Genomic DNA, 26,914 nt, shown 5'->3' on the forward strand with positions numbered 1-26,914 from the left:
CGAGGAGAAACTCCTGCCGCTCGGTCTGCAGCATCCAAATGCCGAGCACAGGAGGCGTCTGGGCAGACGGGGAGTCCTGTACTCAGGGGAGCCTCCACATCCTTGCTTAGAAGCAGGCCAGGACGCGAGTGTGCACCAAGGCGCCGTCAGCCACAGCCCGGACCAGGCTGCCACGGAGCTCTGCCAGCCAGGCACTGCAGCAGCGTGGCAGGCACAGGACTGCGATGCATGGCCCACATAGTCAAGCGTGAGAGAAAACATGGATCTGGAGTCAGCTCCATGTGGATGTGGGGGCCACCTGGTGCAGAGCAGGAGAGGCGAGCTCCTTCCCTGTAACACAGTTAGCCATGGGCGTAATTACCGCGCACCGCTCTCCCCAAGGATATCAATTACAGAGAGCAGGTGCCTCCATCTCCTGTTTTTTTCAGATAAACGTCTATAATCTCATTTCACAAATGATCCCTAATTAAACAGGAGCCACCTATTGTGATGATATCATTTGCTCTAGTAGCCATAAATGGGCAACTTCCTAGGGAGCGTCACAGGGCTGACGACACAGGTCTTTATAAGAGTGAGTGGGTAGGGCGCTCAGAGGGGCAAGTCCACACAGAGCGGCTCCTGCCAGCAACGTCGCGTGCTCCTGGGTGTCTGAAAAGTTACAGAGGAGGAAAGCCCTCCACGGAAATGCTCACTGCAACCTCCAAGAAAGTCCTCATGGAGGAGGGACAGGGAAGGAAGTGTTTCGGAACTCGCTGAATCTGTAGCATAACCCAGCGCCCACCAGGGCCACGGCTCCCTGGAAAACACCACAGGGACACTCTGTGACAGCGACAGTTTGGGGCCTTTTGGCTGCTGCTGTTCTTGGAAGTATGGAGACTCCAGCTCTGCCTGAGTCCACACGTGTCTTACTCCATAAAATTCATGGCTGGAGGGGAGGGATGAGAATTAGGAGAGGTGACAGGATCTTTCCATGACTTGTGGTAGAGGTGTATCTGAGTTGTAATAATGGTAAACTCTACCTCCCAGCAGCAGCTTTCCCTCAATGAACATGTGGAAGAGTCACGCACACACCTCAGCTTCAGCACCACCCATGCCTACAAGGAAAGCTGGTGGTAGAGATCACGGCTGGACCCACACTGGAGAGAGTAAAGCAGGCGTTAAGGCAAATTTTCATCATAAAATCTTCCAAAATTTCCCCTCAACTATTCCAGTGATCCAAAGAGCTCACTTGAAATGGGTGGTGTTTCCAGAGCCAGGTCTACAGACCAAGTCAGATGAGAATCTTCCTGGAAAACAGCCCTGTGGGCGGGTCATGCATGCTAGAAAGGTCAGGGTGCTCCTCTACCCTCGTGGGGAAGTGCTATGGTTTCCCAGCAGAGAGACGCATCCACGCTTCACCAAAGCCCGTGTTTATTACACAACGTCAATATGCCAACACACATACTGATGGCTGGGAGACACACTCAGATCCCTCGACAGTGAGGGAGCACAGCCCACCTCCTCTTCCCCACAAGCACGCCAGGCTGCCCTGGCCGTGGCCTCCTGCCTCATCCCAGGCACACAGGAAGGATGAGACATGAAACCCAGACCCACCTCTGAGGCAGAGGCTGCCCGAAGGACAGTCTGAACTGCGGCAATGATGTTCAGTAAGGACATCGCTGTTACCAGCAGATGGTGGAACAGCATCCCCCCAGATTTATGGCCACACAGATCTTCAGAAGGTGGTCTTATTTGGAAATGAGGTCTTTACAGATGTCATGAAGCATCTTGAGGTGAGACCTTCCCGGATTTAGAGCGGGCCCTAAATCTGATGACACGCAGTGTTTTAAGAAGAGACGCTTAGGACACAGAGACCCACAGAGAGAGAGGCGGCCATGGGAAGCAGGGACAGGGGCTGGCACCACAGTTCTGTGGGCCTGGAACAGGAAGGGCACAGCAGCTGGGGGGCGGGACCGACGCCCTCAGGGCCTCTGAGGTAGCCTACCCTGCCGGCACCAAGGTTTTGGGCTCCCGGACTCCGGAATCATGAGAAGATAAACTTCTGTTGCCTCTAGCCACCCGGCCTGTGGTCATCACGACAGTGGCCATGGGAAATGGATGCAGCCACACAAGCCCTGAGGCTTTTCCACTGGGAACCCTGTGGAGGAACTCAAAGCCCCAGACTCACGTCCCGAGATTCCGTTTCCGGTTCAACAAGCCATCCCGGCGACCGCTAGCTTGCTGTCAACACGTCCTTGCTTCCATTTTGCTGGCCTTCTAGAGCCCAATCATACCTCAAAACCACCATCTGTGAATACCACGATTCACGCTCCCTGCACCACACAGATGGCAGTGTGCATCGCGGCTGCCCCGACTCTCCATGTCGCCCACGCGGTCCACGGCTGACTCTCCACGCGGTTCACGCGGTCCACAGCCTGACTCTCCACGCCCCCCACGTGGTCCACAGCCTGCCTCTCCACGCCGCCCACAAGGTCCACAGCCCAACTCCTTCCCCTGATGGGTGACTGTCCCACAGCCTAACTCCCTTCCCACTGGGGTGACACTGTCCACAGCCTGAGTTCCTTCCCATAGGGGGTGTCACTGTCACCAGAGCCTAACTTCCCATGGGGGCCATGTCTCCATTCTGTTCTGGTGTTTTCTGTGGTCACCATGGCACCCACAGAGACATGGATTCCCTCACCCACCTCAGCCTTCCCACAGGAAAGAGGGGGCCTTGATCCAAGGACAATGACCACAGCGTGTCCCCCCACAAGCATTTTCCACACATTTATTAGGTGGTGGGGACACAGAAGGGAGCAAACCAGACCAAACCTGTGAACACACCCCTGGCTGCAAGACCCTCACAGCCTGATACAGGAGAGGCGACGGGCTGACCCAGAGCAGCCCACACTCAGCACACACCACTTGCCCTGCTCATGCAGTCCTCCCACGGCCCCTGAGGCTGGCACTCCTGGGAGCTCCATCTCATGGAGACAGAAACCAAGGCACAGAGCTGAGGGAGGAACCCAGGCCGCTGGGCTCGGGACTGCGGTTCCAGAGTTGTGTTCCTAAGGAAGACACCATCCCTCCTGCCTCCCACAGAGATGGCAGGGAGAAGTCTACAGCCCAGGGCACCCAGGAGGCCCTTGAGAATGAAGTGTACTGGAACCCAGGGGGTGAGGCACTGCCAGGGATGGAGCCTCTCCCTGTAACTAAAGCCAAGAGGATCCAGGGCCCAAAGAGAGCTGTCACAGAGCCCAAGAGCAGAGAGCAGCGCCCTGGCTTTAGGACTCCCACTGGACGCAGAGAGCTGTCACAGAGCCCTAGAGCAGAGAGCAGCGCCCTGGCTTTAGCATTACGGCTGGACACAGAGAGCTGTCACGGAGCCCCAGAGCGGAGAGCAGCGCCCTGGCTTTAGGACTCCCACTGGACGCAGAGAGCTGTCACGGAGCCCCAGAGCAGAGAGCAGCGCCCTGGCTTTAGGACTCCCACTGGACGCAGAGAGCTGTCATGGAACCCCAGAGCAGAGAGCAGCGCCCTGGCTTTAGGACTCCCACCGGACGCAGAGAGCTGTCACAGAGCCCCAGAGCAGAGAGCAGTGCCCTGGCTTTAGGACTCCCACTGGACGCAGAGAGCTGTGACGGAGCCCCAGCACAGAGAGCAGCGCCCTGGCTTTAGCATTACTGCTGGACACAGAGAGCTGTCACGGAGCCCCAGAGCAGAGAGCAGCGCCCTGGCTTTAGCATGACTACTGGACACAGAGAGCTGTCACAGAGCCCCAGAGCAGAGAGCAGCGCCCTGGCTTTAGCATTACTGCTGGACACAGAGAGCTGTCACGGAGCACCAGAGCAGAGAGCAGCACCCTGGCTTTAGGACTCCTGCTACTGTAATGAGCCCTAAAGAGCCAGGCCCCTGCCCTCCTGCAAGCTGATTTCCTCTTCCCTAGCACAGTCCTTCCCTGCTGAACAACATTCACCAGCTGGGTTGTTGCACAGCCCCTGAGGCTAACCTGAGAACGGCTGCATGTCAGGAATTGGGAGCCCCTCTAGAGTTCTGTGGATAATTACACTGGATGGCAGGAATCAGAAGCCTCTCTACAGTTCTGTGGATGACTGAACTGGGCAGCAGGCATTAGGAGCAACTCTAGAGCTCTGTGGATGACTGAACTGGACGACAGGACTTAGAAGGCACTCTAGAGCTCTGTGGATGACTGAACCAGACGGCAGGAACTGGGAGCCACTCTAGAGCTCTGTGGATGATTGAACTGGATGGCAGTGACCGGAAGCCACTCAAGAGCTCTGTGGATGACTGAACTGGACGGCAGGAACTGAAAGCCCCTCTAGTGTTCTGTGAAATGACTGAACCAGACGGCAGGAACTGGGAGCCACTCTAGAGCTCTGTGAATGACTGAACCAGACGGCAGGAACTGGGAGCCACTCTAGAGCTCTGTGAATGACTGAACCAGACGGCAGGAACTGGGAGCCACTCTAGAGCTCTGTGGATGACTGAACCAGACGGCAGGAACTGGGAGCCACTCTAGAGCTCTGTGAATGACTGAACCAGATGGCAGGAACTGGGAGCCACTCTAGAGCTCTGTGGATGATTGAACCAGACGGCAGGAACTGGGAGCCACTCTAGAGCTCTGTGAATGACTGAACCAGACGGCAGGAACTGGGAGCCACTCTAGAGCTCTGTGGATGATTGAACCAGATGGCAGGAACTGGGAGCCACTCTAGAGCTCTGTGAATGACTGAACCAGACGGCAGGAACTGGGAGCCACTCTAGAGCTCTGTGGATGATTGAACCAGATGGCAGGAACTGGGAGCCACTCTAGAGCTCTGTGAATGACTGAACCAGACGGCAGGAACTGGGAGCCACTCTAGAGCTCTGTGGATGATTGAACCAGACGGCAGGAACTGGGAGCCACTCTAGAGTTCTGTGGGTGATTGAACCAGACGGCAGGAACTGGGAACCCCTCTAGAGTTCTGTGGATGATTGAACTGGATGGCACAAAGCTCAGAACCCAACGTCAGACAGCGCCTCACAGCTGAGCATGGGCTGCAGCCGTCAAGTCACCAGTCGCAAGCATGGCAGATCCTGGGTTCCTACAGAAATTCGGGCTTATTCTCTCAGTGCCAAGTGAATGACTATTTGTAAAGCAACATCTCAGTCCCAAAAGAGGGTCTTTGGCAAAGTGCTGAAAACAAGACCCACTGTTAGTAAATCCAGCCACACCCCCATGGGAAGCCACCCATCTGCAGAGCAGGGTAACACCTTTTCTTCTCACAACTGTTAGGTTCACCAGAAGCACACTATGGATAGAATGTTTTCCCATAATCCTAGCTTCATGTACAACCACAAATAAAGGAAAAGAGTGTTCATAATTCATACAGCTTGATGTCTCTGGGTCCTAACATAAAATGAAGGATTTCAGAACTGGAAAATGAGAGCCAGAAACTCTCCAGTCTTAAACATCAAAGCTTCAACAAGTACTTTGTTTTTCACATTAAATTAAAGATTATCTCCCATTTGTTCTCTTGGTAACACATTTTAACCTCTGGTGTTAGTATCAATGAATATAGTCACAATTCTCAAAGATGAAAGGCCGCAAGCTGTTTGCAAATAAATCTAATTCAGAGAAAATTACACTAGAGGTTTTCTTGTTTGCCTGGTCCCTGCTTACATCCTCCAGAAAGATTGTTGTCGTTTAGCATAGAGATTTCTAATCTTCTTTCATAAGTAGATGTAAGAAATCAAGAGGCAACACAGCCGGTAAGTTACAGAGACAATGAGTCAACAGCCAAATTCTTAGGCAATGCCATTTATATCTATAGAAGGGAAGAAACATCAATTAAAGACGTAGGCCTTGTGTGCTCAACCCCAACATAAATAATTATGTAGTAAAATGGAAAGTGCATGCAGCATTTGAGTCTCTGGATTAACAGGAACTGTATGTAATTCGAATTTACCTGTGTTAAAACTCCTGTTTCTTAATAACCGACGTTAATACCGACGGTAACTTCAATGCCTCACAATGGATGCATACCTCATGGGAGCTCTGTGTGTCCTTAAAAAGTATTCTCACACTGAAAGCTCTCACAGGTTTGAAAGGTAAAGCTCTGCAGTAATAATTTAATTTAACAACCCAAAGTTATGTTCATGCAAGAAAATATCTCTCTCACGGTAGTGTCTCTCAAAACTGTGGGTGTGGATGATTCCTATGGGCCCAGAAGTTCTCAGGATTAACAAACACTGTCTGTCTCTGTCTCTTCAAGGGGATTTATCACTAGGAAATTCTCACCTCTCTAGTTGGACTGTATTCACTAGAAAATGAAGGTAAAGGATTAAGGGGGAATTGGTATTACAGGAACTATTAGAATTTCAGGGGCACAACTGCATGTAGCCACGACAGCCAGTCTTACGTAGGTGGAATTTCCATTTTACAACTAAAGAAACTGAGATCAAAATTAAGAAACTTCTGGGGCGATTACCTGTCAGGGTCAGAATTCAAATCCAGCTCAGCCTGACTCCAGAGCTGATGTGAACAGCAGCACAGCGCTAACAGCAGTCCTGGATAAACCCACACTTGGGCGCGGCCAGGTCAGCGTCCCAGCGCCTTTCCACCGAAGCTGTGTTTCATTACACACACATTTTGGAAGTCATTAGTTGGAGTCCTGCTGGTGAAGGGGACAGGCACAACTTTGATAGTTCTACAGCAAACAAGAGACTGAAGAATGGCTCCTTAAAACAGTTCCAAAGCATGAAAAAGATCCAAAATTAAGACACATAAATAAACTACAAAAAAAGACGGGAATAATGGAAGAAAGCTAAAGAAAACCTGGACAGAGGACACGCAGGGCTCGAGGAATTCCGCCTCCGCCACAGGCATGGAGCAGGTGCATGAAGTGAAACCGCAGATGTGTCAGAAGAGCCACAGAGGCTCAGGGGAAAGCACTAGGACACCGTGAGGGGAGAGGCCACCATGACCAGGCCCCTTGTAAAACCATTCCACACAACACACTCAACTGGGGTTGTTTGATCAAAAGTTATAACCAGAAAAAAATGCGTGTGTTTTCCTAAAACAAGAATTGCATTTCTCCTAAGAACCCTCCAGTGCTACACTGAATCACCTGAGGAAGTTTTACGGCTGGATGCTTACTCAGTCATGAAATATTCCACACGGGAACTACCAAGCCCTCTCTGCTCTCCACTCCCTGAGCTGCCTCCATGAGGAGCTGCCTCCTGCATCTCCACAGCCCCAGGGCACACCAAGATGGCCACACTCCAACCCTTGCAACCACTCTCGTCTGTAGCTGGCCATGTATCATTATCATCCCTGACATCTGAAGATTGAGTAGTGGAGATCCATAGAGATTAAATATTGTGTCCAAATCCTTGAAGTCAGAATCAGGATTCAAGCCTAGATGAGTCTGACTCAGGTGCCCCTCTCTGCTGGTGAGGCCTCCTCAGTAGGATGAGCCGTCAATGCTAAGCAAGGCAACGTTGCTGGTTGCAGATTTCTGGGCTGTTACAGCAGGGACCCCAGCTTTGGAACCTGCTTTGTGGAGCAGCTGGAAGACAGCAACCAGAGGCTTACCCAAAGGGCTGTCTCCAGAGTCTTAATCAGATGTCTGGCAGTGAGTAGGCGAGTGTCTTTGGTTTTAGACATTTGACAGAAAATATTAGCAGACTCATTAAATAAAGAATCCACCTGTAAAATGTCTTACAGTAACTACAGAGTTTAAGTAGAAAAATGCTTCATCTGACCCAAACAGTAAAGCAGAAAAGTCATTACACATTCACAGGTAAAGAACCTAGATATTTTATTAGATCAGTATTTAGAGCAGGAAGAAGAGATGTAAAGTGAATGGATGACTCCAAATCACCGTGACTGATCTAAAATGAAAAACAGAAATTGATTTGCTAGTCTGATAAGTTGAAGCCAAACTTCTTAATGAACTCATCTTCTCTTTCATTAAAATATAGCTCATCAGGCCCAAACCACCAGGAAAAGCGCTTTATTTTTAGACGTCATCATATAATCACATAATCGGACAATTAAGAAAAAGTAGTCTCAAAACACACACTGTTAGCATCCACCTTTACAAAATGTCTATTCCACAGATTTGATTCTTGGTAAACATTTTTAGAAAGTTGATCCTTATGAACGTCTTAAATGTACATCATAACATGTGACTGTTTTGAGCATGTGGCCTCAACATTTCTTGCATATTCAATTTTCTATATGCAAGTACTGTTTCATGAGGAAAAACCATTTTTCTGTGCCACTGTCCAAAAAGGCTATTCTTTTGTTCCAGTGCTTTTTATAAAACAACCAAAAAGCATTAATGAAAACGGTTGATAATGAAAATGTTTTTATATGAATTATGGTTTTTCCTTACAATTTGATTGCAAATAATTTAGTCTCAGTATCCAAGAGTTTTAAAAAAATCTTGTCCAATACAATAGCATAACACTAATGCAATGTCAAAACTGTGAAACAAATACTCCAAATAATGTTAATTTATGCTGAGAATACTGCTTTGTTTGATTTAAATTAAACTGTCATTTGTTACCTGATCATTCCTCAGTATACAACCCAAGAGAGGGAAGATAAATTTTACTGGGCATGTTTTATTTACTTTCTATATGAACAATGAATTCCATGGAAAATATAAATATTTACAGAGATATATATGCTAATATACAGTAAGTTAGACTAAAGTATATAGTAGTCTATATACAGCTACTTATGTGAAAACTTAAGACAGCTCTGATCTAAAAACCTCTACTGACATGATGGAAGAGGCCTACAAAGCCGAAGAGTAACTGGCGACTGCAAATCTAAGATGCTCTTAGCTAACAGTAAAGTCCAAGCCATTTAATACAGACACTAAAACAGTGACACGAAATGTTTTCATACTGGGTTTCAGCATAGACATGACTGCGAATGACTTTTATGCGTGGATCATGTTCATGTCTCGGTGTACATGTGTGTGCATGTGTGTCTGTACCTGTGTGCATGCATTCATGCCTGTACTCAAAGCAGGACAAGAAAAACGTACAGGAATCCTCCTGGCAACACCACGGGCAGCACACGGTGCTCAGCTCTCGTGATGATGAACAGCACCCAGCAGTGGAATTCTGAATGTGACCAGGAAAGAGAGGCCGGGTAACACATTTGTTGTACTGCTAACCACAGATTTCTTTACACAGGAAGACCCAAATAAAAGTGAAATTCCTCAAAAGGATCATTTTTAATCTTTTGGAAAACGTAAACTCAAACAGCACTTGCTCTAAAAGCACTGCAGAAAAGGTTCCTATAAATAGCACAGGAATTCATTCTGTTAGGAAGGAAAACCACAGTGACAGTAATGAAAATAAAATATTAAAGTTTTGGTTCTTAAATATTATAATAATTTTTGGCTGCTAGCTAACCTGCCACAGTTACTTGCTTGGTTGCTATGACAACAATCCACTAGTACCCAATATGTCAGGCAGAAAGACTGGGGCCCTTCGCAATTAAATCCAGGAATTATCCTGTCTCCTGATACAGTACACATCCACAGAATTCCTCACAGGTATGGACCTCTTTGCTTGATGTGTTTCTGTGTCAATCTTCATCACTCACGAGTCTGTCTCTTCTTCAGCTGCATCCACACATTTCACTCCCCGGGTTTTTTGTTTGTTTGTTTTTGTTTTTCTTAAAGACAGTGGCTCTTGTTGCCCAGGCTGGAGTGCAGTGGTGCAATCTCAGCTCACTGTAACCTCTGCCTCCTGGGTTCAAGTGATTCTCCTGCCTCAGCCTCCTGAGTAACTGGGATTACAAGCGCATGCCACCACACCCAGCTAATTTTATATTTTTGGTAGAGACAGAGTTTCACCATGCTGGTCAGGTGGATTTCACCATGTTGGTGGGGGTGGTCTCGAATACCTGACCTCAGGTGATCCAACTGCCTTGGGCTCCGAAAGTGCTGGGATTACAGGCATGAACCACCATGCCCGGCCCACTCCTCAGGTTTTAACAGCCCCGGCCTCAAAGACTATGAGCTGGCTGGGATGAAGACAGAGTTGACTGGGACATACCTGGTGCTTCTGGTTCCTTCTCTGTGGAGATCAAGCTTGCACAAGCTCTTTCCCTTCCAAGGGTATGCACTCACGTGTACCGCGTGTGTAGTACGTTCCCTTAAACTTCACAACAGTCGTACGAGAAAGGCATTTTATACATCAGGGCCTGAGGTTGGGTAATGTTAAATAATTTGCCCAAATAGACTGGCCAGTAACCAGAGGAGAGAAGGTCCTGCATCTGACGGGTGCAACTCTGTGACATCCACGCTTCCATTTTGATTTCTTTTAAATAACCCCAAATCACAGTACAAAACACACAGCACCTCTCTGTACCTCATTGCAGAACTGCAAACGGCCACATGCATTACATCATATGCTTCCCTGTTCGTTCCTCTGTGCACATGTAAATTCTAGTGGCAGCTGAACAATGTATAGCAACTCTGCAGGGATGAGAAATGCTAGCAAATTTGTTAATTAAGGAAGGCCATATTTACATTTCTCTTGAATATTTGCTTAACCTGGATATCGCCTGGCTCTCTATATAGACATTTGGGGGAAGATTAAGAATGAGTTTGAATATTACAGTTATTCATGGACTGCAGCCAGGTTCACGCTCCTAAAGATTCTGCCATTGCCCCGTGTTTTCAGAGGCCATATTTTAGAAACGCTCCCAGCCTCTCCTATATTCTTATAAACAAGTTCAGTGTGTGCAACCAAGCCCCTAGAAAACCCCTCCCTGTATTACCCAGATGAGTCAGTCTAATTACTAACCAGAAAAAACGAACTGCACCCCCCAGGCTAATGCAACATCCACAGGGTTTGTTCCTACAGGTGCGCTAATGATCCCCAGTCATCTTTCGAGGCCGAAGCTAATGACAGCTCTTCGAGGGACCCTGCCGGTGAACCCCAGTCAAGGGCTTTCTTGTACACAATGCTTGGAATATGGTAACACCTCCAAATATTGCACTCCCTTCTCTCCCCACTGCCTTCTCCTCACCTTACAGCAAACTTTCCCCATTCCCAGTGTACGCTGCGATGCCAGGCGTTAAAATTTCCGGTGAAAATTATTTCCTTCTTACTGCCTTTGAGTCAGGGATCACAGGATACTTAGCTTTAAAAACCCCACGACATTTGGCATCGTTCTGTATGTAAAGGAAGTCCTAAGAATTTGAGAGAAGAAGGAAGAAACAGCTGAATGAGGTAAAACCCACTGGACTATGTACGAACTGTGTATACACATGAGGAAGAGGGGAAGGGGCAGTCACAAGCAGGCCCAGGAAGGGCAGCCGCGCCCAGGCCCACCCCATTAACACGGGAGTTCAGTGCACACAGCAGGCGCTCCAGGGCTGCAGCGCAGGCACAAGAGAGCGATGCTGGCCTGCAGGCGCATGCAGGTGGCAGATGTATGCTGGTGGCAGGTGTGTGCCGGTGGCAAGAGTGTTGAGCCTGTGTCCCTGTGGGGCATATCATTGTGAGTAGAATGTAAGAGGTGGCAACCTCTGATGTGCAAATTTATAAATTAACAGGCTTATAGATGACATATTTATGCTCACTTGCCTTCATGAATTCATGGCATGCTGAAATTGAAAGGAGAAAATCCCTAGCAGACCTTCCAGTCAATGTCTCCATTACAGGAGTAGAGCTAAGCCCTGAGAGGCCAGGCATGAGATCGGCAGGTGACGTCCCCAGCCACCCAACAGCTGCCCTGAGCGTGGTGGGATCCACATGAGAGGAAGCAGCTTCGGTCTACACTGTCATGTGGACCGGACGTGACTTTACAGTTGACCCCAAAACAGTCCATTTAAGAATTCAGAAAATGCTCCATTAGATAAGATTATGCAGTAGCAAGCCTATTTCTAGTTGTGCACATGTAGATTCTCTGTGGTGTTTTTTTAACAAAATACTCTGCTTATGTCATCTTTATGCTGAGTGGTATCAACATTAACCTAGGCAGTGCCTTCTCTGCAGAAGTTACAGCAGCTCTTCCCCAATGTGCTGATGGCGTTTGATCATTTTGCATCTGGATGTGACATGATCTTGTATGGAGAGAACATGCAGCCAGATCTGAGACAACAGAGCTGAGTGCCCCCCTAGTCGAGTGCTGCTGGAAAACGCTGCATCCATGTGGCCAGAGAACCTGGGTTCCCTAAATGAGGCCTTTATGGGATGAAGGCAAATCACCCAGGTAATCTCGGAGGCTGCATCAAGGACGTTGTCCAGGAGGAAGTTACTCCCTTTGCACGCTGGCCCACTGAGGGCCATCATGGAATGACCCCACCCGCAAAATGACCCCTGATCATGAAACGACGCTACCATGAAGCGACCCCCCGCACACAAAATGACTCCCGACCCATGAAATGACCCTATCACAAAATGAACCCCCACCCATGAAATGATTCCATTATGAAATGACCCACCACCCACAAAATGACCCTACCCATGAAATGAACCCACCACAAAATAAACCCTGACACATGAAATGACTCTACTACAAAATGACCCCACCACATATGAAATGACCCCACCATGAAATGACTGGGCCTGCCACAGCCCCTCTCTCTCTAAGCCCCATAGGTCACACGTGTTTCTCACACACTGCCTGCACATCGAAATCTACTGGGAAGCACATAAAAAATTCAGATCCTTGTCATCCCTCACAGACCTCCTGACTGAAGGCTTCTGCAAATCTGTCCTTCAAATCGGTTGCTAAGAAAACAGCCAGGCATTTTAATGAGAAAATACTTTGGAATATGCTACAAATGTGATTAAGTGGAAGCTACTTAAATGTCAAGACAAGGAGGCTGGGTTGGAAGAATTATCACATGTACATGGGACGCAATTAGCTATGAAATTCATGTAGTCTAAGAACACAAAGTTACTGCACTCGGGACAGCCACTCCTTGGCTTACAATGGGGTTCCTGATTAATAAACCATCACAAACTGGAAATGTCATAAGTCAAAAACACATTTAATACGCCTAATCCACAGAACATCATGGCTTGGCCTCGCCAACCCTCAAGGAACACTTGCGTCGCCTTACAGTGGGCAGAAGTCATCTCACACACAGCCTGTTTTATAATAAAATGTTGGGTGTTCATGCAATATTGAGTACTGTCCTGAAAGTAAAAAACAGAAGGGTCACGCACTCATATGGTGTCTACTAAACCTGTATCATGTTTGAACCATCCTAAAGTCAAAAATCCATGAATCAAACCATGGACAAACTGGAGACTATCTGTATTTACAATTTATAATAAACATTTAAAAGTTGGTTAAAACTATGCACACCACAAAGTTTGTTATCAGAAAATATATGCACACGTGATTGTGACTGAACATCTGTGAACATGTGTGTGTGCATGTGTGTGGCTGCCTGCATGTGTGTGTACATATGCATCTTATAACTGCTGGCATGTGTTTACACATGTGCCCATGTGACTGCACATGTGTGCCCACATGTATGTGTATGTGGCTGACTACACATGCATGTACATGTGTGCATCTATATGACTGCTTGTGTATGTGTACGTGTGCACTGTGACTGCTAGCACTTGTGTGTATATGTAAACATGCACGACTGTACGTGTGTACATATGCATGTGTTGCTGTACGTCTGTACACATGCATGACTGCACATGTACACATGCCCATGTGTGACTGCACTAATGGATGTGTGTCTACACATGTATGACTGCACATGTGTGTACATATGCATGTGTGGCTGCACTCATGTACGTGTGTGGACACGTGTGACTGCCTGTGTACATATGCATGTGTGTGACTGCCTGCACTCATGTGTGCATATGCCTGTGTCTATGTACTGTGCTTGTGTCTGTTCATGTACATCCATGCTACCATTAATATGTACATGTGTCTATGTCCATGCATCATGCATGGGTCTGTGTTCACGGAAGAGAGTGTGTGTGTGTGTGTGTGTGTGTGTGTGTGTGTGTGTGTGTAAAGTAAATCCAGCACACTGTCAATAGTGGTTATTTCAGCGTGGTGGAATATGGAATAACCAGGTATTTTCTTTTCGTACATGCCCTAACATTCATAACATAAATAATATTTCTCTAACGAGAGGAAAGCACAATACATTTTTACAAATAAAGGATCAAAGAGTAAGTTGTATACCCATGTGATGTTAAACAGGGTGCTTAGAAACAAACATTCAAACAGCTGCCACTGACCAAATGCTCCTGAGCAAGGTGGCACTGGTTGGGGGACCCTCTGAGTGAGCCACAGGAAGAATGTGTCTGTGTCTTCAATGACATTCAAATCATACAGGTAGAGCAGGCCTCTCTGAAGACATTAAGATTACAGAAGTAGATCAGGTCTCCATCCCCAGCGTTTCCATTTTCACACTGCTCGCCATTCCATCCCACATGTCCCCAGTAACTTGAGAGATGAGAGATATGAAGTCCCTGTGGAACAAAAGCTCAGAGACACCCCAGCTGTCTCCTAAAACATTACCGATGATGCCCTCCATGAGATGCTTCCCCTCACATATATTTTATAGGAATGGATCCTCAAATGGGAAGTCACGTGTATAGACACAACTTTGTCAATCTTTTATCAATGTCATTCTGAAAATTCTACAATCTATCATGCTTCCTAGAAAACCAAGTGCCGCTGCAGCTCAGTTAAATCACTGCTGTTTCTCTACCAGTGAGTCTGTTCATGCAGTTTTAAATATAGTTGTGAAATCACTTACTCATATTTATAGGCACAGTGAATTTTAAAGTCAGAGAGATCCAAGAGAATATCTAATCCCAGCTACTCATTTTACAGAGAAGAAAAGGCTGCCGGGGGCGGGCAGCTGTCCCAAGACTATGGCTTCAGGGGCAGAACTGCAGGCAGACAACACCCACCCCTGCCCCGGCTCCAGGTCTTGGGTCTTGGGCGCATCCTCTTCCCACTCAAACAGCATCATGCACACATGTCAAGGCATGTGGTTTGAGCCCAGCTGATTCAAAGTGCATGGCCCCAGGAAACACGAGTGCTGACCACCGTACTTTGCTGGTTAAAAATCATCTCCAGCAGAAGAGAAGGGACACTGAGGAGGGAGCGGAGCCTACCAGGTCTTCCCGAGTTCACTGGGCACAGAAGCCTCGGGGGCAGGTTTTAGAGTCAGCACCTACCGAGAGCAAGAGCAGCCCTCGTAGCTGCTGAAGTCAGATGGAACTAGATTCACATCTCACCTTTATTTAACTCCTGCAGTCTGGGCCAGTTCTCCAGTCCCTGTGAGCCTTGAGGCGTACTTTGTAAATGGAGGTGACAAGCTCGCAAGACTGAGGGTGAAACAAGAGCCCATGGGCAGGGTTCTGAGTGACTGACGTGTTCTTCGTGGGCATCTCACTTACTCTGCAGGCCAGTTCTATCCAGTCCATTTGTACTCTGTAGATTAAAAATCTGAGGCTTAGGGAGGTGAACAACTCTCACAAGGTCAAATCGTTTCCAGGGAAATTCTGACTTGGGCAGGTCAGCTGGAAATGTGAGATACACACAGTTGGGAAACTGCACTGCGGCTGCACCCTGGCAGGCCTCCACAGTCTGAGGTTTTCAAACAAAAAAGAAAGACTGAGTTACAACTCTGTACACAGGCTAGACATGTGGATCAATGGAATAAACTGAGAACCACAAAATAAACATTAACACTGATTTTTAACAAGGATGCTGCTACAGAGTGAATGTTTCTGTCCTCTCAAAAATCCACATGATGAGACCGAATCCCCAAGGTGATGGAGCTGGGAGGCAGGCCTGTGGAGGGTGATTAGTTATGAGGGCTAATCCCTCATGAAAGCGACAAAGGTCCTTTATGAAAAAGGCTACAGAGACTGGCCTCGGCCTTCTGCCACAGGAGGACACAGTGGGAGGCCATCTAGGAACAAGTGGCCGCCACCACGCCCTGACCCTGCCAGTGCCTTGATCTGGGACTTCCATACCCCAGAACTGTGGCAAATAAATGCTGTTGTTTATAAGACACCCAGTACAGGCTATCCTGTGGCTACAGAGTCTGAACACACTAAGACGTGAGGCGACTCAATGGGAAATGGGAATAGTATATTCTTTTCAACAAATGATCCTGGGGTAACTGGATGCCCACACATACACAAAAGAAAACAAAAAAAGTTGGATCCCTATCATACACCATAAAGAGAAATTAATTCAAAGTGAATTGTAAACCTAGATGTTACTTCAAGTCATTTTTTGTGACCATGGGGTACGCCATGATTTCTTATACATGACAGCAAGAGAAGAAAATAGCAGAAAGCAAAAATAGGCAAATGAGACTTCATCAACACTCAAATCTCGTGTGCTGCAAATATACTATCAAAAAAGCTGAAAGACAACCTACAGAGTGGAAGAAAACATTTGCAAATCACATCACTGATATCGGACTTATATCCATAGTATTTAAGTATTTCTTAAAACTTAACAACAAAAGTAAAAAGTCAAAATGTTTAAATGGACATGGTCTCCAAAGAACATACACAAATGGCCTATAAACACAGAGAGATGTTCAACATAACTCACAGACACAGAAATGCAAATCACAAGTGAGATGCCTTGTGCACTCAGCAGGGTGCCTGCAATCAAGAGAAACGCTAAGAGGTGCGGGTGCGGACGCAGAGAATGCAGAGCCCTCGGACTCTGCAGCAGTGGACGTAAACAGGTGGTGACCCCTCGGTGCGTCAGACTTACTGCACGGCCCGACAAATGCCACTCCTACTTCCATGCCCAGGAGAAGTCAAAATGTTCACCCACACAGGCACAGGACATGGGTGTTGAGAGCCACATTATCCCTAACAGGCAAAAAACGGGGAACAGTGAAAACATCCACCAGCAGACAGGATGGAGAGACACAACACGTTACACCCAGACAATGGAATTTTATTTGGCAATAACAAAGTACTTACACATATTTAGCATCTAATACAAAAATCCATAATCCAAGATTCTCCAAAATCTGCTTTCTCAGTGCCAACATTATGCTCAAAGGAAATGCTCATTGGAGCATTTCGGATTTTCCAATGTGGAATCGTCAACTGGTAAGTATAATGCAAATATTCCAAAAAAAAAAAAAAAAAAAAAGAATCCAAAATCTGAAAGACTTCATTTCCCAAAACTTTGGGATAGAAGATACTCAACCTGCATATCATAAAGATAGAAGCAGCTTGGCAACCTTACTAAGGAAAGAAACCAGACCCAAGGCATTGCCTCTTGTTTGATTCCTTTCATAGGAAATGCTGAGCACAGGTTCCCTATAAAAGCAAAGTCTACTACTGTTTTCCAGGGCCTGGGAAAGGAGAGAATCGGCAGAGACTGTCAAATGGTTCAGCGTGTCTTTTGGGGATAAGAATTGTTCTGCAATTGAACAGTGGTGATGGCTGCACAACTCTGTGAATACACTAAAACCAATGAATTTTATACTCGAAATGACTAAATTTCATGGTATGTAAATTATGTCTCAATAAAGCTGTTTTTTGGAAAAAAAAACTGTTACTTTAATAAAGCAGGAAAAAAAAGGACGCATATCAGTTCTTTCAAACCTTGCGTGCATTTACCAAGCACTGAGAGTAGATGAAGCCCTCACCCCAGATGGCTAGGAAGAAAAAAAGAAAAGTCTTCAGTGAAATCCAAATTCAGCAGAACATTTAATAAATCACAAATTCCTCATTCCACAAGCATCTCTGTTAATCAAGAGCTGAATAAAGAGCACACCGTATTTACATTTGCAAAGCAACTTCCAGCTACATATGCAAGACCCTGATGTCAAGGGGAGTCCTTCGCGTATTCAATACATGCTAACATGTCTCAAACAGCAGCTGGGTCAACACGAACGTCGTGTTACGTGAAACAGCCTCAGACACTCCCACAGGCAATGTGGATTAGTACTTGAGCCCTCTTCAGCATGTTTCTATTCCAGCAGAAGAGGTTTGAATCAGCCAGTTCCATTCACGTACACATCCACCCCTGCAAAATCATACATGCACAGCAGCTGGGGAAGTGGGAGGGGGGATTTAGAACATGAGGTCAAGGCAACAGAAAAAGCAACCTGCAAACTAGAGGAAAAGTGAAACGTGCACCTTCGTCAGGTGCACACTTTGATATTCCTGACACAAAACTGGCAAATGTCTTCCTATGACAAGGATTTCATATGGCCAAGTGACAGATTGTATTCAAGGTAGAACAAAAATGAAGGCAGTAGCAAAATATAAGTGACTAAACTGACATTAGCCTCCAAAAATATTTTTTTCTGCTAATAACTGCCTGAGTTCATTCTATTTACCATTGTTTTACTGGTAACTGGGAAGCTTTTATAGCACTGGGCTCTCCCAGACTTCTTAATACAAACATCTTCAACAAAATTGAATAGCACATTCATAGCATTCTCTCACTTTTTTCTCCTTGTTTCACAAATTAAAACCCAAAAGTCCTTCCTCTTGCAATCCTTCACTTTGAAATAACTGGGACCCAAGCCAGGTGAAGCCTGGATCACAGACAGCAGGTCTGGGAGTCAGTATTTCAATCTCCGCAGACATCCAAGCAACCACCGGGTGCCCTCCTGTGGCGAGTCTCCTAGAACTGCACATTCCTGCTTGCATCCAACACTTACTGAGCACTTATTATGTGTCCCCATCCCAGAGTGAACAAAACAGACAACACACACACACCTGTTCCTTAAAAAGGGAACTCACAGAAGCAAGGAAAACAAGGATGGTTAGCAGGACCTGGGTCAGGGCTCCACAGGGGAGCTCAAAATACACAAAATGTCAATTAGATGGGAGAACTCAGTCAGGACACCTGTGCACAGCATGAAGGCTGCCGTTCCCCGGTCAGTACATGCTTGAAAACTGCTAAGAGAGGTTTTACAGGTCTCGTCCAAGAAAATGATAGCATGTGAGTAATGCATGTCAATTAGCCCATCAGTCATTCTGCAGGATACACATCTCTCAAAACAACACTTTGTATACCATAAACATATACAATTTGTATTTATCAACATTAAAAACTAAAAACATTTAAAAGTAAGTGGCTTTGAGTATATGCTAGGCACTGTGTGTGTGTGAGGTGCTTTACACACTATAGCTCGTTTATTGCTCATAACCAACCTATTAGGTAGACACTACTGCTATCCACTTTTACAAACAGGGAAGCTAAGATGCAGAGAAATTCAGTACATTGCCAAAACCCCAGAAGCTCTTAGGTAGCAGACTGGACAGTGGAAGCAGGGTAATCTAGACTAGGGTTTCTGCGTTCAACCTCTGTCGTTCGGGGAAGGGACCGGGCATTGGGCTGAGCTGTCTCGGGAAAGAAGAAAGAAATTCTCAGGAGGTTCTTTCTCTTCTCACTTACCATGTGTGCGTATCAGGAAACAGCAAGGACCTTTTAAGTCTGTGACCAAAGTTAACTGTACTCCTCTGAAACATGGAGGAGATGCTGGTCCCACCATGGGGTGATGAGGATGCTGAGGTCAAAGAGAAGGCTTGAAGATTCAGGCCAAGAAGGAAGAATTATTGGAGTCAAAGCTCTTCCACGGTGAGGGGTTGGAGAGCAGCCAGGGGCACAAACACTGGGAGCTGAGTGTTGACAAGGTAGGGCTCAGCAGAAAGTCTCCTCCAAGAGCTTCTGGTCTTTTAGTGCAGTGGGAATCAAAGTCATCTACTGACACAGAGGATGGGAGAGGGGACACTGGAATCCATATGGGAGAAGTGACTGTCTGGAGACCTAGAGAGACCCACGTCCTGCAGGAAGCGCTGGGACTGTGTTTCATCTGGAGACCTAGAGAGATGTGTGTCCTGTTGGGCAGTAAAGGGACTCCGTTTAATCTGGAGACCTAGAGAGATGTGCGTCCTGCTGGGCAGCACAGGGACTGTGTTTAATCTGGAGACCTAGAGAGACGTGCGTCCTGCTGGGCAGCACTGGGACTGTGTTTAATCTGGAGACCCAGAGAGATGTGTGTCCTGCTGGGCAGCACTGGGACTGTGTTTAATCTGGAGACCCAGAGAGACGTGTGTCCTGCTGGGCAGCGCAGGGACTGTGTTTAATCTGGAGACCCAGAGAGATGTGTGTCCTGCTGGGCAGCACTGGGACTGCGTTTAATCTGGAGACCTAGAGAGACTTGTGTCCTGCTGGGCAGCACTGGGTCTGTGTTTAATCTAGAGACCTAGAGAGACGTGTGTCCTGCTGGTCAGCACTGGGACTGTGTTTAATCTGGAGACCCAGAGAGATGTGTGTCCTGCTGGGCAGTGCACGCACTGTGTTAATCTGGAGACCTAGAGAGATGTGTGTACTACTGGGCAGCACTGGGACTGTGTCTAATCTGGAGACCTAGAGAGATGTGTATCCTGATGGGCAGTGCGGGGACTGTGTTTAACCTGGAGACCTAGAGAGATGTGTGTCCTGCTGGTCAGCACTGGGACTGTGTCTAATCTGGAGACCTAGAGAGATGCGTGTCCTGCTGGGCAGCACTGGGACTGTGTTTAATCTGGAGACCCAGAGAGATGTGTGTCCTGCTGGGCAGTGCACGGACTGTGTTTCATCTGGAGACCTAGAGAGACGTGTGTCCTGCTGGGCAGTGCGGGGACTCCGTTTAATCTGGAGACCTACAGAGATTTGTGTCCTGCTGTGCAGCACTGGGACTGTGTTTAATCTGGAGACCTAGAGAGATGTGGTTTTGCTGGGCAGTGCAGGGACTGTGTTTAATCTGGAGACCGAGACAGATGTGTGTCCTGCTGGGCAGTGCACGGACTGTGTTTAATCTGGAGACCTAGAGAGATGTGTGTACTGCTGGGCAGCACTGGGACTGTGCCTAATCTGGAGACCTAGAGAGATGTGTGTCCTGCTGGGCAGTGCAGGGACTGTGTTTAATCTGGAGACCTAGAGAGACATTTGTCCTGCTGGGCAGCACTGGGACTGTGTTTAATCTGGAGACCTAGAGAGATGTGTGTCCTGCTGGGCAGCACCGGGACTGTCTTTAATCTGGAGACCCAGAGAGACCTGTGTCCTTCCAGACAGCACTGGGAGTGACTTTAAGCCTGGCAGTCAGGCGCGTCCAGCGAGAACAATGGACACAGCTGTCTGTTGCTGTCCAGCTTGTGCAGCCTCCTGGGCAAGTGTGAGAGAGGTGGAGCTTCCGTGTACAGGACAGGGCTTTGACAAGGGAGCACAGCAAATCCACAGACAGCAGAGTTTTGCCCAGGGAGTGTTTACAATCAAGATCTCCCATCTTTCTATTTTCTTACATATTCCTTTATCTGAGATGACATTAAGTGACAACTACCCGTAGTTTGGGTTTTACGACCACCAGTCCCTCTCTACAGGGCTTTACTGAGCCTCTACTCAGTGCCAGGTTGTAAGGGGAGGCGTTACGAGGAGGGCCGAGGCAGTATCTCACATCCTGAGCTTTGCATCCAACAAGAGCAGGACCGGTGAGCTATGAACCATGGCATGGAGTGGCAATGCAGTCACTTCCCTGAGGGAGTGACGGGTTCATGATTTGTCCTCTGAGGAGCCCTGGGGGCTTCAGAGGTGACTCGAAGTCTCTAACTCAGAAAGCATCACAAGCAACTGCACCCCAGCTCTCCACACTGCCCAGCTCTCCACACCTGCCTTCCTGCAACCCAGTACCGAGGCAAGCCTGCCCTGGATCCTTTCTTGGTCTCAATGTGTCTTTCTAACAGGAGCCAAAGAGGCACTGCCCACCCTGAGAGCCCAAAACCCAGGTGATTAACTTATCTCATGCAAAGAAATCTGGGCATTAATTCTATCTGACAATGCAGCAGCCAGAACAATCCCCTCCCTTCACACCTGGTCCAAATCCACACGACTGAGCAAGCCCCCCCGCTCCCCAAAACAGCAGCACATCTCATGCTGCCCATCACCCCGTCACCACTGCAGTCCTCCTGGTCTTCACTATCACTCACTGACATAGTCACAGGGGTCTCTCAGTTGCCTACTGCTTCCTGAAGAATCCTTTATCCCACTAAGGCCAGGAGGAACTGTCCACAGGGAAGCCCCAATGGAGCCAGCTCCACCACCCACCAGTCACATCCAACCCCAAGGAGCCACATCTACCACCTGCAAATCACATCCACCAGCCACGGACCATGTCCAGCGCCGCAGACAGACCAGCTCTCTCTGCACTCACGTCCGCTGTGCTTTTGCCTTTGCCTGTCCGGGTGACACCCACATATCCTTGCAGATTCTGAAGAAACGGCCCATGTTTGGGCTCTGTGCTCTCCTCTGACCTGGCCAGCATAACTGCTCCTAGGGCGGAGGCCCTCCCTGGCCACTGTCTCCTGGGCACCTGCTCTGTGACCTCACGGGCTGAAGGTACCTCTCAATGCCAGCAGTGTGTTCCTGGGCTGCCCTTCACAGCTCTTCTCCCCATGCACATCTGGGCAGAACACGACTGCAGGCCGACTGCTTCTTTTAGAGCTCCTGGTTACAAGATAACAAGTGTTCTGACAGATACAAGATCAGACATTAAATCCTACACCGCCTCTGAGTACAGCATGTTTCCCTGAAACCCCTAAGGAGGCCCCACTCATCTGCTCTCTGTACTGGTCACATTGTTGATTTTCTCCCGCATGGATCATGACCTTGGAAACAGCTCAATCGAAATCAAGGCTGTGCCCCGGAACGTCCCTGGTTCTGTTTGCTCTCCGCAGCCGGGAGGTGAGCAGCCTCCCCGGGAAAGTCGGACGAGGCATCACTCAGGTGTGAGGGACCCTGGCCAAGCAGGTGCTGGGCCCCTCAGGGTCTCTCCTGCCTCTCTGTGTCTGGGGTTTGCAGTCTGAGGACGCAGCTGGAGGCTCTGCCTGGCCCTTCCGCTCTGCAAGTCAGGTCGACGGCTCCATCTAGGGGACACAGAATTGCCCAGCAGAGGAACATCAAGGGAACATCAAGAGACAGTCCGGGAGAAAGCTAACTGCAAGCACAGAGCAGGCACTGAGGCTGTGACCTGACGTTCTCTGCACAAGGAGAGCCCAGCTCACCCTCAGCAAAGAGCCTGAGGAACACTTTTCCTGTAGGAGCAGAAACAGGCGCAGAAATACAAGAAAGGAGAAAAAGCCATGTCCTCCCTCACCACCAAAATCCTGGGGTCCAAACAGGCTCTGTTCCCTTCCGGGTGCCTCTTGCCAGGGCACATGTCAACATGGATGCATCGGCCAGGTAGGCTTTCGCTGCCACTCAAAAGACAAAGGCTGAGAGTAGCTGCCAAAGGCAATCTCCACTCATCTCCAAGCTAACTGGCTGGTTACCTTTGATGACTGTGTTGACATATGATCTGTCACAATGTGGGTTTGCGGTCCATGGCAGATACGATGTGACTGGGGACTTTGTTGTTGTTGTTGCTGTTGTTGAGATGGAGTCTCACTCTGTCACCCAGGCTGTAGTGCAGTTGCATCATCTCGGCTCACTGCAACCTCCACCTCCTGGATTCACGCGTTTCTCCTGCCTCAGCCTCTCAAGTAGCCGGGACTACAGGCACCCGCCATCAGGCCCAGCTAATGTTGTATTTTCAGTAAAGTCAGGGTTTTACCATGTTAGCCAGGTTGGTCTTGAACTCCTGACCTCAGGTGATCCAACTGCCGTGGCATCCCAAAGTGCTAGGATTACAGGTGTGAGCCAGGGCACCCGGCCAGGTGGGGACTATTTTAACAGGAAGAAACTCTCAGTGCATCGACAGCAATGAGCTCTGCCGTGAACACGGCAGGAGAGATCAAAGGTTAAAGCAGATGCGAAAGCTCCAGGTGTGGCCTGAGGCCAGCTGGGCATACCTGGCCCCACAGCCTCCGCAGATCCGCGGCCTCTACAGACCCACGGCCTCGGCAGACCCATGGCCTTGACAGACCCATGGCATCGACAGACCCGCAGCCTCCCCAGACCCGTGGCCTCCGCAGACCCGCAGCCTCCACAGACTCACGGCCTCCACAGAACTGCAGCCTCCATAGACCCATGACCTCAACAGACCCATGGCCTCGGCAGACCCACAGCCTCGACAGACCCGCAGCCTCTGCAGACCCGCAGCCTCCCCAGATCCGCAGCCTCCACAGACCTGCAGCCTCCGCAGACCCGCAGCCTCCACAGACTCGCGGCCTCCGCAGAACTTCAGCCTCCATAGACCCATGGCCTCAAAAGACTGGCAGCCTCAGCAGACCTGCAGCCTCCGCAGACCCATGGCCTCCACAGACCCACAGTGTGCCTGTCAAGCTGACCTAGACTCGGTGTCCTCATTCAAATCAGAAGATAAGTGGCTGCCGGCAGCAAGAGGAGGAGGGTGTTTGCAGTGTAGATGATGTCGGCTCTAGGTTTTGTGCTCCCTCAAGGCCAGCCCCCAGCATGGCCTGCACGCTGCACCCTTTCACAGCTGCTCTCAGGGCCGGGAGAGCCCGGGACACAGGAGGGCTGGGCATGCGAGGAAGGGGCTGACCCTGAGTGTTCACAGACCTGCTCCTTGAGAAGGCGCTCGCTGGGGGTTTTTGGGAGGAGACACAGTACCGCCTGCGGCAAGTCCAAGATGAAGAGATGGTCACGCTGCCCTCCACAGCGCTTTCTTCTGGAAATCAGATGGTTTTTGATATGAGCTTGTCATAATGAAAGAGGACTTCTATTCCTTAAAAAATATCTATCCAATACATGAGGTGCTAATACTGATCCTGTCTTTTATTTCCCAAAATTTAAAGGATCCTGTGGTTACAGACTAAATTTAACTTTTATTTAAAATTAACCATATTCATTGTCGAGGATGGACACCTGCCCTTAGACAAAAAGGACAGCAGCATGGACCATTTCCTAGAGCTCAGTTAAAATCAAGATTCCATCCTCAGTCACACAAGGTAGCAAAAGAAGTTGTTTCGGTGTTTCCCGTGTATGTTGTTTCTGGAAACAGCCTGCACCTTTGTAGACTGCAAGTACACAATCCTGGTTTATAGCCTAGATGACAAGAGGCAGTTTCGAGAATGAGCGTTCATCCTTGGAAGGAAGGGAAGCTCACGTTGGGGTCAGTGATGAAAAACATCCTCAGGCCAGGAAGGGGTCATGACTCCACACTCCACGGGGTTCGTATTTTCACAGCACACAGGATAGTGTCCTCTGTCCCGTGGCTCCTCTGAGCTGAGCTGACTGCGTATTTCCACAAGGGCCACCTCCTACGAGTCCCACTCCATGAAGCAATCATGTCAATTTGCTATAATGAGGTTACTGCTTCCATTTTATAAAGGAGGAAAGTGAGGCTGAAAACCCAGTTTCTGAAAAATTACAGAATACGAGCATCCTAACACCTATCTAACAGGCTATGTGACTTCAGCATAAGAATTAAACATAACCTGGAGAGACACAAAAGCATCCAATTCAAACGGACAGATACCTGAGAAACTGGCAAATAGCTGATGTCATACGACACGGAGTCTCACTGAGGTTCCTCACATAGCAACTTGATTTTCCGGCTGAAAACCCTCTGATGTTTCCATGAGCATGTGCAGGGTCGTATTTACACACACTTCCCACCCACATATTAATTTCAGTCCTCACCTATTTTTTTATTTTGTTTGAGTCCTATTATTCCTTTCAAGGTCCAAATTTTACATGGTTTTACAGAAACAGAAACCACAGGGACAAACACTGTGAAATTACAGTGCTAACCAAAAGAGGGCTTTCAATTTATCCAAATTATCTGACGCATAATGGGGCTACTTCTTGAGAATTACTCCTAATGTTTAATATTTCTTTATAGCCCATAAAATGTTGCTCAAGAATTATTCCTTCCTGCTACATGATGGCCAATTCAGTGCTGAACACATCCTCCAGGGGATACAAACACTGAAGACAGAAGACACTGTCTTCTTGAGAAAAACACAGGTGGCGATTCCAGAAGGATGGAATGCTTGCGTATGAACACACACACTTAACACACACAGCCTCCCTACAGCATACGAGGACGTCAACAACATAGCTGTCCAACTGTCCACCCAGGCTCCACGCTGGTTCTCCAGGCTTTAGTTAGGCATGCTGGACACCAACCTCCTCCATGTCTATAAAACCTCAGCTTTGGAAAGTGGTTCTCAAAGTGTGATCAAGCCACAGACTCAGAAGCACAAATGCTCGGCCTCCTGCCAGGACTGCTGGGTCACAAGCGGGAAGAGGCCGGCTGTCTGAGCTTCGACAAGCTCTCCCGGGGCCACTCTGATGAACGTTAATGCTGGAGGACCCCTGGCTGAGACAAGTAAGAGGGAACCAGCCTGCTCGGATGTTTTAATGGCCCCAAGTGGCTAAAAGGGGCTGGGTTTTGCATGTTCCTCTTTGGTTAAACCTCTTCTCAGATAAGGACAAGAACCTGACAAGGGCAAAGCCACTCCATCCTCACCAGACATCACTGCTCACTAAAAACCGCTGCTCACCGAACACCGCTGCTCACCGAACACCGCTGCTCACCGAACACCGCTGCTCACGAAACACCACTGCTCACCGAACAACACTGCTCACCGAACACTGCTGCTCATGAAACACCGCTGCTTACCGAACACCGCTGCTCACCGAACACCGCTGCTCACCGAACACCGCTGCTCACGAAACACCGCTGCTCACCGAACACCACTGCTCACCGAACACTGCTGCTCATGAAACACCGCTGCTCACCGAACACCGCTGCTCACCGAACACCGCTGCTCACGAAACACCGCTGCTCACCGAACACCACTGCTCACCGAACACTGCTGCTCATGAAACACCGCTGCTCACCGAACACCGCTGCTCACCGAACACCGCTGCTCACGAAACACCGCTGCTCACCGAACACCACTGCTCACCAAACACTGCTGCTCATGAAACACCGCTGCTCACCGAACACCGCTGCTC

The 26,914-nt window shown here is 48.4% G+C and overlaps 1 protein-coding gene across 7 annotated transcripts in view; it reads right to left on the reverse strand.

Moving 5' to 3' along the window:
• Nucleotides 1-26,914, reverse strand: part of DLGAP2 (DLG associated protein 2) — an 868,686-nt gene that overhangs the window by 548,453 nt on the left and 293,319 nt on the right. Inside the window, exon 1 of one of the 7 annotated variants that reach the window (XM_074384217.1) lies at nt 1-26,914. This exon is cut by the window's right edge and continues 2,737 nt beyond it. The exons of the other annotated variants lie outside the window; for them this stretch is intronic. Within the exon in view, the coding sequence (XP_074240318.1) occupies nt 1-34 (34 nt within the window). The 5' untranslated portion in view covers nt 35-26,914. 7 annotated transcript variants of the gene reach the window in all.

Source organism: Saimiri boliviensis, chromosome 13 (genome assembly GCF_048565385.1).
Source record: "Saimiri boliviensis isolate mSaiBol1 chromosome 13, mSaiBol1.pri, whole genome shotgun sequence".
Taxonomy (NCBI): domain Eukaryota; kingdom Metazoa; phylum Chordata; class Mammalia; order Primates; family Cebidae; genus Saimiri; species Saimiri boliviensis.